The sequence below is a fragment of the Nyctibius grandis genome, chromosome 14, assembly GCF_013368605.1.
Source record: "Nyctibius grandis isolate bNycGra1 chromosome 14, bNycGra1.pri, whole genome shotgun sequence".
Classification (NCBI taxonomy): Eukaryota; Metazoa; Chordata; class Aves; order Nyctibiiformes; family Nyctibiidae; genus Nyctibius; species Nyctibius grandis.
The window spans coordinates 14,516,523-14,530,687 of NC_090671.1; the positions used below are offsets into that span (position 1 = coordinate 14,516,523).

At 59.0% G+C, this 14,165-nt stretch overlaps 2 protein-coding genes across 2 annotated transcripts in view; one reads left to right on the top strand and one right to left on the bottom strand.

The window, feature by feature from the left end:
* SSH1 (slingshot protein phosphatase 1) overlaps positions 1-5,169 on the bottom strand; it is a 37,471-nt gene extending 32,302 nt beyond the window's left edge. Inside the window, exons 1-2 of the mRNA XM_068412434.1 lie at positions 5,044-5,169; positions 711-751 (exon numbers count right to left, since the gene is read on the bottom strand). Coding sequence (XP_068268535.1) covers positions 711-751; positions 5,044-5,109 — 107 coding nt within the window. The 5' untranslated portion in view covers positions 5,110-5,169. The remainder of the gene's footprint in view (positions 1-710; positions 752-5,043) is intronic.
* Positions 5,170-7,672: 2,503 nt separating this feature from the next.
* DAO (D-amino acid oxidase) lies at positions 7,673-14,165 on the top strand. Its single transcript, XM_068412856.1, has 10 exons — positions 7,673-7,866; positions 7,980-8,094; positions 8,670-8,746; positions 9,169-9,234; positions 9,679-9,733; positions 9,839-9,943; positions 10,354-10,436; positions 11,670-11,787; positions 12,808-12,906; positions 14,034-14,165. Exons 1-10 carry the CDS (start codon positions 7,673-7,675, stop codon positions 14,163-14,165), a joined length of 1,044 nt encoding a protein of 347 aa, XP_068268957.1.

Genomic DNA, 14,165 nt, shown 5'->3' on the forward strand with positions numbered 1-14,165 from the left:
AGCATGAGGGCCTTTGCTTTTATCTGAAACCAGGATAATTAGAGTAGGAAGGAGTAAGAAAAAAGAGACCGAGCCTGCTGAACCGGTTGTGTTTTCACACTTTATCTCTCAGATTGCGGTTTACAGGTTAGAGGGTAAGAGCTGTCAGTGACAGCTGGGCTTAGAGTGAGCAATCCACACAACTACCGAGAGCCCCACCAGGCCAGGGTCCCACCAAACGACCTTTATCGCTGCTACTTCTGATCTCTGCACAGCGTCAGCAAGAGAAGCCTTTCTCTTCTCCAGCAGGATATCTCAGCCCTCTCCTCCCCCTCTTCATGCAACTCCACACAACCCAGTATCAGAGTCAGATTCCTGATGGTTAATAGCCAGGAATGAGCAGAGCTCTCCCCTGCCCACCCTCGGAGCAGCAGCAGAGATGTGCAATAACAGGTAAGTGCTGTGGTCGAAGCTGACGAGTAATTTTCCAGTTTCTTCCCACCAGGAAAACAAACACAAATCCTCTCTTATGCTTTCAGGTCATTAAACACTCATCTCAAAACTGAACTGATAAGAGAGAGAGCATCCCCAGGGTTTAGCTCTCTGCAGACCACGCAGTCCTCCCCAGGCAAGCGTACCTGCTCGAGTCCTGCGCGGGATCAGGACTCAGCTACGCAGCAGACAATTAACAACAGTGGAAACGATGTTTAGAGACAAATAGCTCTGCTTACCTCACGTTTAATTTACGTTCTTCATCACTGCCGACCTCCAGCTGAGGAGAGAAAAGAAGGGTACAGAGAAAGTTACATCCTGGTTGTTTCCATACCACAACTTTAAAAAAAATCCCCACGCTTTCTAAAACCATCCCTGCAATAACAGGTGTGGGGTAGTTGCTTTCTGCGGGGTTTTTCTCTCTGGTGCCAGGGATAAATGAGACTCCCTGGCCGTACACGCCACCAGCACCCAGTGCCGGGTGACAAAGGGGCTCACGGGGATTTTAAAGCTATTAGGCCCTAATCCTGCAAGCTGGTGCTAGAGCACAGATCGGTTTGAAGATCACCAACCTCGACGTCACCGAGTGCACACACATCACTCCCGCTGAGCGCACACGTGAGAGCAGAACCTGTCCCGAGAGAATCGCTGCTAACGAAGAGCTGGGCACAAATTAATGCTGTAATTCAGGGCGTGCAGCGACAGCCGACACAGCCACAGCTGCCCAGCTGGGACGGCCCCAGCCTCCAGCACCCGAACCCCAACCTGGCACTGAGGTGCAGCTCCACTGCACGCACCAGCGGGGCCCCTTGGCCATCTCTGAGCTGCTGCCTCGCCGACAAGGCCACCTCCACCTGGATGCTGGCAGGAGATGTGTCCCAAGGCTAGGAAGATGCCCACCTGGTTGCCCAATCATCAAGAAGTCCTATGTCTGCTGCCTTCACAGAATCCCAGAATCAATGAGGTTGGAAGAGCCCTCTGGGATCATCGAGTCCAACCATTGCCCTCACACCACCATGGCAACTAGACCAGGGCACTAAGTGCCATGTCCAGGCTTTTCTTAAACCCCTCCAGAGATGGTGACTCCACCACCTCCCTGGGCAGCCCCTTCCAATGGCTAATGACCCTTGCTGAGAAGAAATGCTTCCTAATGTCCAACCTGACCCTCCCCTGGAGAAACAGGGGAGATAAACACACTGCTTTGAGGGCAGGCACGTATTAAAATGGCCACTTTGTCACCGGGCACTGGTGGAAAGTCCCTTACTGATTGCCCTGCAATAGGGAAACCTTCAAACCTGCAACACACCAGAGCCTAACGGAGCTGGAGGGACACAAGCCTTTAAGAAACCACTCTCCATCAGCGCTACACGCAGGGAACGTTCTGTTATTTACTAAACGTTGCTTAAAACCCACATGAAATGAGGGCCACCCTAAGGGTTACCTGTTTCCAGGTGGTTTTGTAGAAGTAAAAAAATAAGCAAATAGTTTCACGTAAAACATTCAAGCTTGAAGTTTTGCGTGTGTATAGGACCTGAGCTGTTCCCCACCTCTCCAAGCCAAGACTGAGGAGGCCACAGCGCACAGGAGCTGCTCTGTTTAGAGTCTGCGAGAACCAAGTAATGCCAGGAAAAACCCCCAAATGCAACCACACAGGCCGGCTCTGAGGAATATAAACCATTTGGAGGGGAAGAGGTACACAAAGCCCATCCCAAACGACTGCAGCTGATGGCGAGAAACATACCATGGCTATTTTTAGTCTGTTTACACTGTGCAGTGGCCGCGCAGAGCCAGGCCGGCCGGGGCCGCAGGCAGAGCTCTGGGAACACCCCGAGCCCTGGTGCCCCCCAGCCCTGGGAAGGTCTGGCAGGTTTTTGGCCTCCACAAGGTCACCCTCCTGTTTGGCTGGTTGGGTCTGTCATGTAGCAACAAAGGGGGAGAAAAACTTTTTTCTTCTTTTTAAACAAATGCGACTACGAAGTCATGACTGTCGTCAGCTGAGGCTCTGCAGCAGAGCCGGCCCCTGATTCCGCTCCAAGCTCATCTTTCGCAGAAGCTGACTTGCTTTCCAAGTCAATTCTCCCCGTATTTTCTATCAAAAAGCTGCAGTAAAGCAGCCTGTTGCTGTCTGCCACGCCGAGTGCCTCTGCCTTGTTTTGGTCAGAGCATCCCTCCACGCTGGCAGGTTTTACGGCGCACCACGTACACGATGCCGGGGACCCACAGCAGCTCGCCAGCACCGTGGATGCCACCACGGCACGGACACCAGTGCCGGGGCCAGACCTCCACCATCCGCATCCCTCCCTGGGGCCGAAGGGCCCGGCACGGAGCGGGAGGTGGTGTGGAAGGGAGATGGCAGCGGAGCTACCAAGTGCACGCAAGTTTGCAAGCGTGTATGAACTGCTCTCTCCTCCTAAGAATTTACGGCACGCTACGTTAACGCAGCAGCAAGCCTCTTGCAGCATCCATTTTATACATTCCTTCAGGCTCATGAGTTAAGAGAGGCTGCAGCAGCGTACTCACAATTAGCAAGGACATTTGGTCATCGTTTTCCATTTTAAAAAAATCTTCTAATAATTATTCACGTAGGCTAAGAGCCCCGAGGAGCCCTGCTTTTCCTTGCAAGAAAGATCGTAAAAGATCAGGGATCACACTGGCACTTTTGGATGGGATTTTTCTCTGAAATTAACTTTGTAAAAACAACACGCTGAATTTGGAAATGGACGGTTTAGTTTCATGGTATTTCATGCCAGAAGGGACCACCCAAACAGAACGGGAGCTGATGTCCTCTGGGAGCCACCAAAGTGGACCTCAGCCATGGGCATCAGTGGCAGAAGTGCCCTGTCACGGTCAGTGCCAGGCGGCAAGTTTGGGGCAGCATTTTCTAGAGGGAAAGGGAGACTCGTATGGTCACCTCACTGCAAAAATAACTAACACAGAGCTCCTACACAACAGAATGCCTAATGCAGCTGTATATAACCAGGTGAGAGGCACACCACTGACTCCTCTCCCACCTGCAGCAGTTAAATCCAGTCCAATTCCCAGCCTGCAGCAGGGTTCCAGCTCATTTACAGCATGGAGATCAGGTGGCCACTCGGTCTCGACTGCCTAAACCAGAACCCAACAAAATTCCTTTGGAAAAATCCTCGGAAAAGCACAAGTCCTGTCTCCAAGTTTCTCAAGGAGCACAGCGTGGTCCAAACACCGGGTCCCTGCAGCCTCAGGACCCCAAACCGCAGGACACGGATCTAGAGCAAAACACCTGGTGAAAGGATGGGATGTGTCCCCTCTCCAGCCAGGGCCGTGCCAAGGGAACCCCCACGGCCCCTCTGGGTGAGGAAGAACCCGTGAGCCTTGAAGCACCATCCCCTCCTGCCTCCCCGCCTCAGACCAGCTAATTGGGGGAGTCACAGGGACCTGATAGGTGACAAACAGGATTGTTTACCTGACAGGAGCAGGGACAGAGTGAAGCCAAGGGCAGCAAGCACCAAAGGGAAGAGGTGGCGGGGGAGAGGGATGCACACGGAGGATATGCAGGGAAACATGGGGTCTGTCTTGGGGAGTCACAAAAGACATGCGTTAGGAGGAAAAAAGGGATGCACAGGGAAGAAGAAAAAGAAATTGGAGGGTGTGTGGGAGCTGCGGGGATGGAAGACACTATGCTAGGTCGTGAGGCCTAAGGCCAGGAGAGGGGTTAGCAGGGCAGAGGCCGAAGAAGGTGATTCTGGGGCAGGAGGGTGAAGGGGGAGAGCAGCAGGGCTGGGACACACAGGGTGCCTGTCCCGGCAGGGCAGGGATGTGCGGAGCAGAGCGTTACGGGGGCAGCAGGTTCAGCAGCATGTACACGACCCCCGGAGCAGCAGAGCTGGGAGGGAAGGAGAGGGCAGCAGGATGGTGCAGGCTGCGCTGCAGCAGGCAGGGTGGCACGGGGACGTCACCCAGGTATGGGGTGGAGTGGAATGGGAGCTGCTCCGGCAGCTGGGAACTGACCACAGCTGCCTTGGGAAAGGGCAGGCGTGAGCTCCCCATGGGGCTGAAGCAGCAGCGGGCGTGGTGAAAGGCAGTGCCATCGCAGCGCGGGCTGGCTGCGTGGGGCAAAGCAGGGCATCCCTGGGGCAGGAGGTGGTGGCGGCGGTGGGCTGTCAGGGAGGGACAACGTATGGGGCCAAGGGGCCAGCAGCACAGCTGCTCCCCAGAGCCAGGCCCAGCCCGCTGCCCAGGGACCCACCAGGCAGAGCAGCTGCCCTGGGGTTCAGCAGCCCAAGCTACTGCCCGGGGAGGAGTGAAGTGGGGGTGAAACGGGGCTGCCCGGGGACAGGCCTGCTTCAGCCTGGCAGCATCATGGTGCTGGGGGCTGAGGCAGAGCTAGGGACCGGGGAGCCGTGAAGGGACCGGGGAGCCGTGAAGGGACCGGGGCCCGGCCCTGCGCGGGGCCGTGAGGCGCTGCAGGCCGTGGCCGATGCGCGGGGCCCAGCCGAGGAGCTGCGGGCCCGCCCCGCTGCCTGTCCCCCCGCCGCCGGGGCCCGCTGTGCCCCCGCGGCCCGTCCCGTCCCGGCTCGGCCCGTCCCGGCTCACCTCGCTGGTGCTGGCCGAGGAGGCGGCGCTGGGGGTCGGCGAGCGCTGCAGCGTGACCAGCGCCATGGCGGCGGCGGCGGCGGGGCCCGGTTAGAGCGCGGCGGCTGCGGGTCACCGGCCGCCTCCCCCGCCCCGGCGGCTGCGCAGCCCGCCTGGCCTCCGCGCCGCGGGGAGGGGCCAGGCCGCTGCGGCGGGGGCGGCCCCGGGGCGGGGCGGGGCGGGGCGGGGCGGCCCCCCGGGACCCGCCGGCCTGGCCAGGCCGCGCTGGGGACGCCAGCGCTGGGCTGGGCGAGGCGGTGGCCCCACGGGCCGTCCCACCCCCCGGGGGGCTCCAGCCTCTCGGCACCGGGGGGTCGCGGACCCCATCACCCCAAAAAGTGTCGGTGGGGTGTGAGCGTCACCCCTAAAGCCGCTGAAGGGCTTCGGGGCGCAGCAGCCTGGAGCACCCTTCAAAGAAAGTGCGAGGGGCCAGCGGTGCCAAAAGCAAGAGGCAGACGAGTAATGGCGTAATTAGTGTAAGAGGCTTTGCTGATTGCACATAAAGCCCTTAATAATTCAGGCCGTTGGGTGACGGCCTCACCCCCTCCGTCCTTGGGCAGCTGTGCTGGGCACCGTCTGCCCCGGGGGTTTCTCCTGGCAGCACCCCTGGGAGGGTGCGACCATGGGGCAGCACATGGGGCAGACGAGCCGCCTCCTTTGTGGCATCCAGAGCGGGACCCCGAGCTGTGGCGTCACCAGCTGCCACCCTCGGGAGCCAGCCAGGCAGCACGGATGGGGCCGGTCGCTGGCGGGTGCTGCTGCCCCTGGGTCAGAAATGTGTGCTCTGTTATCAAAAGCATTAAAGGTACCAGGTGCTTAAGCCCTTTGACCCTCAGACTTGACCCTCTCGTGTCGTCCCTGTTGACCTCTCGGGGTAACGCATCCCTTGGCTCCAGCCGGCGTACGGCCGCCCGTGCCTCTCCTCTGCCGAATTCCCATCGCCTGCAGTGCTGTGGGGCTGATACCCTGGGCCCAGGACTCCAGACACATGTCTACAACCTGACTGTGTGGGAGATGAGTTCCCATTTCTTTTATCCTTATTACCTCTTTTATAAAAGCTTTATGCACAATAAAATTCCTAGTTGTAGCTACTCTGCCCAAACACCACGTATGCTCCCAGGGCTGCTGCTAATGGTATCCGCACTGACAGAAACCTGGCTTTTCAGCCCAGAACCCAAACTTGTGGGTTTTGTGGAGGGAGAGGCAGCTTAGAAAGGAGAAATGAAGGCATCTGACCCCTAAGAGGGGGAAGCTGGGCAGCACAGCTCCTGGGGTCTGTCAGGAGGGAGGCAATGCCATTTTTCTCCTAACACATGGAAATTGAGACCGAGGCACCCGATTTTCCCAGATCCCACAGGAATCCAGTGGCTGAGGAGTCCCATCCCCGTGTCCCCATCAGGCCAGGACCCATCGGGACAGCCAGCAGTCACCATGGTGACAAGTGTCAATGATGGCTTTTAGCCACGGACCGGGGTGACCCCGTTTTCTTTTCAGAGGAGCGACTCCGGGGCCGGCTGCCAGCCGCGCACAGGGTCCGGTGCGGGGGACTCCACCTCCCCGGGTCCGCAGCAAAGACTTTGGCCCCGTTGCCCAGGGGCGGGCTGTGATCCCGCTGCCCTTTTGGCGCTTAGACCTTGCACTGCGGGCGCTTTGCTGGGCTGTAAACAAGCTGCCCCGAGAAGGTGGCTCTGCCGAAGCCTCTGAAAGCGGCAGCGGCTGCCCTGAGGACCACGCGCTCTGCAGGTAAGCTGGTGAAAAACGTGTGTTTCTGTTAGTTATTAACCAGCAAGGTGGACACCTCCTTGGCTGGCGATGCAGGGGCAGCGCGGGGCGAGTCCCCGCGGCTGCAGGTGGAGGAGGCGGCCGCGGTTCTTGCTGGCCGTGGGTTATAAAACCGCAGCAGATGGGAAGCAGCGGGGCTCTCCCGCTGCCGTCGGTGCTTTGCCATCCCGGTGACTCATCCCTCCATCCCGGCACACGCCAGTCCCGCTGCGGGCGGCCTTTCACAGCAGCGATCCTGCGCTTCACCTGGTCCAAATAAAACTACGGGCTGGAATTTACTCAGGCTGCCCAGAAGCAGGTCTGGCGTGCTGCTGGCATCCCCCCCCCCCATACCCGTACGCTGGCGGCTGAGCATCCAGGGATGTGACCCAGGCCAAGGTGGTCTGCCCCGTTGTACCCCCAGCCCTTCCTCAGATCGGTCCTTGGCTGCTCTCTGCCCCGATGGTGACCGTGGTGCCTTTTCCAGGCTGCAGGGCAGGAGAGGTCCATGGAGAGGGAAGAGGCAGGGGACTGAGGGGAGCTGCAGACCCACTTTGCAGCTCTCCCAGCTCGTGCTGGGAAGGATTTGGGGTGGTGGCACGAGGAGCCGTCCTTGCATTTATTGCAATGGCGTCGCTGCCTGGAAAACACCCGCTGTTTGCCATTTCTCATATCTTCTTTGTCTCCAGCCCGTGCCAGGGGCTGGGGAGGATTAGGGACTCCCCAGAGTGGGGCTGAGGCGCCCCTGATCTAGATCAGCTTGTCCCAGCAGCTCCCCAGCCCCAGCGCTGCCCTTCGAGCGTTTCCCCTGCCGCAGAGAGCCGGAGCCATGCGCGTGGCCGTCATCGGGGCCGGGGTGATCGGCCTCTCCACCGCCCTGTGCATCCACGAGCAGTACCACAGCCTGGTGCCCTCCCTGGACATGGAGGTCTACGCGGACCGTTACACGCCCCACACCACCAGCGACGGGGCGGCCGGCTTGTGGCAGCCCTACGTGAGCGACCACGGCAACCTGCGGGAGACGTAAGTGAGGAGGGGGCCGGTGCCGTGGCCCCCCGGCATGCTCGGGGGGGCTGAGCCACCCTGCACAGCTCCACGGGGCTGGCAGAGCCACCGCCCTCCTGTTTTCATCGCAGGATCTGGAACAAAGAGACCTTCGATTACCTCCTTGGGCACCTGGGCTCACCAGCAGCGAAGGAAATGGGACTTTTCCTAATTTCTGGCTACAACCTGTTTACGCAGCCGGTGCCGGTAAGGAGCAAGTCATGGCCAGGGCTGGGAAAGGCTCCAGCTCGGAGGCTGCCCGGGGGCAGGCAGGGTTGTGCTTCTTCCCAGACGATGCTCTCAATGCTTCTGAATCCTTCCAAGTTTGTCTTGTGACAGTTTGCCCAGGACTCGGTGTTTTCTGGGTCCCCTGATGAAATATTGGTGTGAATTAAGGGCTGAGCCCTCCGAGGGTGGGAGCCGGCCGAGCCGAGCTGGCCATGGTGTGCTGCAGCTGCACGCCCGCCCGTGCTCCTTTGGGAGGGGAGGGGATGGATGGGATGGGATGGATGGGATGGGATAGATGGGATGGGATGGATGGGATGGGATGGGATGGGGCAAGACGGGATGGGATGGGATGGATAGGATGGATAGGATGGATGTGATGGATGGGATGGATGAGATGAATGGGATGGATGGGATGGGATGGATGGGATGGGGTGGGATGGGATGGATGGGATGGGATGGGATGGATGGTATGTGTCCCCCTCTGTGGCTTCTGTCCCACGGTGGCACAGCGATTCGGGTTCATTAATGAGCTCACACCTTTTTCCCTACCACAGGATCCGTCTTGGAAGAACATTGTCCTGGGATTCAGGAACTTGACACCAAAGGAGCTTGAACTCTTCCCTGGTTACAGGTATTTTTCAGGGAGTCACTGGTGTGCTTTCCCCCAGGCAGGACAGGTATGGCTGGACGGTCCTAGATGCCTCCCTGCCAAGGGGCAGCAAGGATGAGAAACTGCAGGCGCAGCAGTGCCCTTGCTTTGTTACAGCTGCTTCCCTTAAAATAAGCAGGAAACACCTCAAACAAGCCAAAAAAGCAGCAGCCCAGCATGGAAACCATTCCAGCTCCTCTCTTACTTCACCAGCTAGTGTCAAACTGGGGGAGGAAAATCAGCAGAAGGTGTTTTATGCTGTAAACATAAAAATCGTGCACTTGTGCAAGGGGGAATTGGGGTCCTGGAGCTGCAGCAGCCGTGGGGAGCACCGGGGCAGGAGGTGGCTGCTCGTGTAAAGCTGCTGTGGGTCCTTAGGGCTTCCTCTCCTCGTCTGCTTTCAGCTACGGCTGGTTCAACACGGCGCTGATGCTGGAGTGCCGGAGCTATCTGCCGTGGCTCACCAACAGGTCGGTGTGGGGCTGGGGCTGGGGCTGGGGCTGGGGCTGGGAATGGGGCTGGGGCTGGAACTGGGGCTGGAGCTGGGACTGGGGCTGGATCTGGAGCTGGGGATAGAGCTGGGGCTGGATCTGAGGCTGTGCTGGTGTGGGACGGCTGCTGCTCCCCCTGGTTTCTCTGGCTGGCAGGACACGGGAGGCAGGTGTGGGTTTTCATCCTGCACATCAGGTCTTGCCCTGGGTCCTTCTCTCGTGCCAACTTGGTGGCTGAGTTTAGGTGGCGCTGATTTTAGGCGCCCGCCCCGTGTCCTGCTGCACCTCTGACCTGCTCCGCTTGAAAATGCTGGTGGCTTCCATGTGACAGCACCCACAGGGGACCTGAGCACCCTCCCCTGCTCTCTTGAACAGTACATTTGCTTCTAATTTGCTGGTAACAAATGAACTTGTTCTTCCCAGGCTAACGCAGAGAGGAGTGAAGTTTTTCCATAAGAAGGTTGAATCCTTCCAGGAGGTGAGACCGTGGGACCGAGCACTGGGCTGGGCTGTGGCGCGGGGAGCTCGTGCCCCCGCGGGCAGCATCGCTGTCCCGCTCACCACACCGTCTGTCTCCCGTCAGATGTTTGCCCAGGGCGTGGATGTCGTGATAAACTGCACCGGGGTGCGTGCAGGGGAGCTGCAGCCCGACCCGGAGCTACAGCCCGGCCGTGGGCAGGTCATAAAGGTGAGGTGGGTGCAGGAGCCGTTTGTTAGCCATAAGGTGTGCCTGTGCCCTCGGGGGCAACCTCAGGCTTGTGGGACCCACGCTGGGCTCAGGTCCTGATTCCCAGCAAACATTGGTCATGTAAAACCCTCGTGCGTGGGCACTAGAGCAGAAAACCTGGATCCCGTTCCTGGTTCAGCTGTGGGGATGCCCTGAGTCTCCAGCCCGTTTCTTCATCACGTGGGGGTGGGAGGAGGCATAACGCTATTAATAAAAAGACATAAAATCCTTGGGAGAAGAGGATGATTATTTGGGGAATCAGACTCATGCCAGGCAGGAAGCTCCTCCGCTTCCTACATCCCTCCCGCTGCCTCCCCGAGCCGGGGACCCCGCTCTCCAGCTCCCCTGACCCTCTCCCCTTCGTCTCCCAGGTCCTGGCTCCGTGGGTGAAGCATTTCATCATCACTCACGACATCAAATCCGGTATCTACAAGTCGCCGTACATCATCCCGGGGTAGGTGCCGGTGGGCCAGGCAGGGCCCAGCTGGCGTTGGCAATGCTCTGCTCTCAGTGCCCCTAAAGCACCCCTAAAGCCCCATTCATGCTCCCATTAAAACCAGTGGCAGGAATCCTTTTTACTCTAATAAAAGCCCACCCTAAAAAGCTCAGCTTTGCCCTCATGTTACCCTGAGCTGTGCCTGCGGCTGTTTGTGGGCCATCTCCTGAGGGCACCCCGTTCACTTTGGCACCCACACAGGGCTCCCTGCCTTCTCCCTGCAGGAACCAAGGAGTCATCCCAGGGGAAAAAACCTTATTTCTGTGTCCTCATGGGGGTGAGGAGGGCTGAAGTGAGACCCTGGCCCTGAAAGCACCATGTCCCGAGCCCAGCGAGCAGCAGTGGCCGTGCCCAGCAGAGCCCAGCTTCCCACCTGCTCCCCACCAGCAGCTTCCTCAGGGGAGTTGGGGTCTATGTACCAGGGAGCTAAATTGCAGGATAAATAAACACTGCCCCATTTCCTCCTGAGAGCAGCCACCCTCCCTTCTTCAGCAGTGCAGAGGGTTTTTTAGCTGTAACTTCAATGCTGCGTTGCTGGCACTTCCTATCATGCCAGTATTTCAGGGTTGGGCAATAAGCCGGTGTGTGAACTTTGAATGCTCGCAGCCCCTGAGCAAAGTACTCCAAGCGATTCCCAATCACAGTCCCAGCTGCAGGAGAGTTCCTCTGCCCCGTGGTTATTGTAGCTTGAGCTGCCGTAGCTGGGCACCGAGATGGCTCCCGATGGAGCAGCCGGGTCCAGCACTCGGCCATGGAGGACACCTCTTCCACGCCAGAGAGCTCAGCCCCAGGGGCTCCCCTCCTGTATATCCCGGCACTCAGCCCTTCTTTGTGCTTCCCAGGGCTCAAGCAAGGATTCAGAAGGGTCCGGAATGTCCAGACTCCCCCAGCTGCCCCCCAGCCTTAACCTGTCCCTTGTCCTCTGTTAACCCGCAGCAGCAGCAAGCTGTTTGTGTTCCCCACCGCAGGCAGCCCGTCCCTTCCAGCGCCCTTCCCCAGCCAGGCAGGAGCAGACCTGTTCGACAGGAGATGAAATTAGCTCTTTGGTTTGCCCAGACAAGGGCCTTTGGGGTGCTGAGGGTATTTAGTGGGTGACTTGCTCACGAGCAGACACACAGGCACCGCGTGCTGGCCCGGTGAGGGACGCTGGGGACACTCACCACCGTTCCTCTCCTTTGGCTCTCGGTGCAGGAGCGAGTTCACGGTCTTGGGAGGGATCTATCAGCGTGGCAACTGGAACGAAGAAAACAGCGCCCAGGATCACAAAACCATCTGGGAGAACTGCTGCCGCCTGCTCCCGGCTTTGCAGGTGGGTGACCCCGACCCAGCGCCCACTGCCAGGAGGTGGGGAGGGGGCACGGAGAGCCCGGAGGGCTCGGGTGCAGCTGAGGCTGAGGACAAACCACAAATTCTGAATATTTTTATGAGCAACCCCCGCAGCAGCACGGAGCTCTCAGTGAGGGGGCAAATCACAGTGGGCGGCACGGCTCCGTGTCCGTGCGTGCCTGCCCATGCTCGTCACGCACACCCCGGGCTCCGTACAGCTGCCTGATCGACGGGCAGGGGCTGGGCTGGCGTTGCTTTTGAGACAAGGTTTGTAGGAAAAACTAGTTACTCATATAGCTGGGAAAAAGTTAGAACAAAAGCTTTGGGAGGTCTCAGCCCTTTGGTGCTGTGTCCCCCCACCCGCCTTTGGGCACTGCTGCATTAGAATCACAGACTAGTTTGGGTCGGAAGGGACCTTAAAGATCGTCTAGTTCCAACCCCCCTGCCCCAGGCAGGGACATCTTCCACCAGCCCAGGCTGCTCCAAGCCCCATCCAGCCTGGCCTTGAACACTGCCAGGGAGGGGGCAGCCACAGCTTCTCTGGGCAACCTGGGCCAGGGTCTCACCACCCTCACAGCAAAGAATTTCTTCCCAATATCTCATCTCAATCTCCCCTCTTGCAGTTTAAAACCATTCCCCCTTGTCCTGTCACTCCACGCCCTTGTAGAAAGCCCCTCTCCATCTTCCCTGTAGCCCCTTCAGGCACTGGAAAGGCTGGTTTGTACCCACTCCGTGCCCTGGCTTAGCAGGAGAGGCAGCGCGGGGCTTTGGCACAGCCGTGTGCCCCCCGGCTCTGCTGCAGCCCGGCCACGTGCGGGCTGTGATCCAAAATTGTTCTGCCCGGCCACCCCTGGCAGCACCCCAGGAGGTGGTGCCGCAGCGGGGCCGGGGGAGCCTCTGTCCCCGCTCATCGCCAGATCTCACGGATCGCTCGGTGCCGGGGTGTTTGGCTGCTGCGAGGCAGAGAAATGCCGTGTGGGTGCTGATGTGCTTCTGCTTGCAGAAAGCGAAGATCGTAGAGGAGTGGAGCGGCTTGAGGCCCGCGCGGCCCTGCGTGCGCCTGGAGCGGGAGAGCGGCCGCCACGGGCATCGCCACGCAGAGGTACCGGCCGCGCTGCCCCGCGTTCATCCCTCCCCGCTAATAATGGGTGAACCTTTGAGCCAGGTCCAGCCCAGCGTCAGGGATAAATGTCAAAGCAAATTTTGATGGATTTTATGGGGAGAGCGGGCAGGGAGTGCTCCTGCCAAAGGAAAACTTGCAGCTGGAGCTGAGTCCTTAATAGCCACCAAAAAACCCATATGGGAGAAAAACTCTGAGGCACCAAACCCCGTGGGCTCTGCTGCTCCCGGAGCCACACGAGGCACATGCGAACCACGTTTTGGTGTCAGCATTTAACTCAGCTGCCTCTATGTGGGTAAAGCTGGGTGCCTAGTGAAAACTTCCCCAGGGCAATGGCTCTTCAAAGCACCTTGCACTGCTGATACAGCTTTTAAGAGAAAGGAGAGCGGGGATGGCACGAATCAGTCTGCCCTGGGACCCTCAGCACAGCACCTTTTCGTGTGGGACCCCGTCACTCAGCGCTGTCGCCTGAACCCTCACCAGCAGCCCTGCAGAGGGAATCCGTGATTCCATTGTGTGCTTCTGTCTCTGTACAGCTTGGAAGGAGAGATCAAAGCTCCAAAGGGGATGGTGGCTGCAAAATATAATTAAATGTAATGAAAATATATTCAATTTTTAGCTGGAGAGTGTTGGAGAGGAAGCGGTGGATTTAGGCAAAGCCCAGAGCCCAAGCGATGCTGTATTTCAATTAATTTATGGAGCGCTCTGTTCCTTCATCACACATGGTACCTGCGCTGCCCTGGCACAGCAGAGGTGCAGCTATTGATCCCAGCGGTGAGCCAGGCTCCTGCTGAAGCAGAGTAATTTACCTTGGCAGGAGCCAGCCCTGGTGGGAGGTGCCCCGATGTGCTCTGAGACCCGTTGCTCTGTTTCGGGGTGGCTGGAGCCGCGGGGGCAGAGGATGCTGCGGGGCCCCGCTGAACCACGCTGGGGTTCTCCTGCCTCTCCAGCAGCTTTGGGAGGCAGGGAAGGAGCAGCAGGTCTCACCAGCAGCTCCCACATCACAGAGTCACTCTGAAAACACCACGGATGTTCCCAGCTGCTGCCGTGGCTCCTTGCCAGGGCTCCAGCGCCACTCTCCCGGCACTGATCCCTTCTCTCCTCCCCAGGTGATACACAACTACGGGCACGGCGGGTTCGGGATCACCATCCACTGGGGCTGTGCCATGGCAGCAGCCAGGCTCTTCGGGAGCATCCTGGAGGAGCAGCAGCTGGGCAGCCCGCCGCAGCCCCGCTTGTGA

Bases quoted from the DNA above. Each gene is read 5' to 3' on its own strand.
- DAO (XM_068412856.1), top strand. From the start codon at position 7,673: ATGCGCGTGGCCGTCATCGGGGCCGGGGTGATCGGCCTCTCCACCGCC. The intron at 9,734-9,838 runs GTGAGACCGTGG...GTCTCCCGTCAG, and splicing joins AGGTTGAATCCTTCCAGGAG to ATGTTTGCCCAGGGCGTGGA. The intron at 10,437-11,669 runs GTAGGTGCCGGT...CTCTCGGTGCAG, and splicing joins TCGCCGTACATCATCCCGGG to GAGCGAGTTCACGGTCTTGG.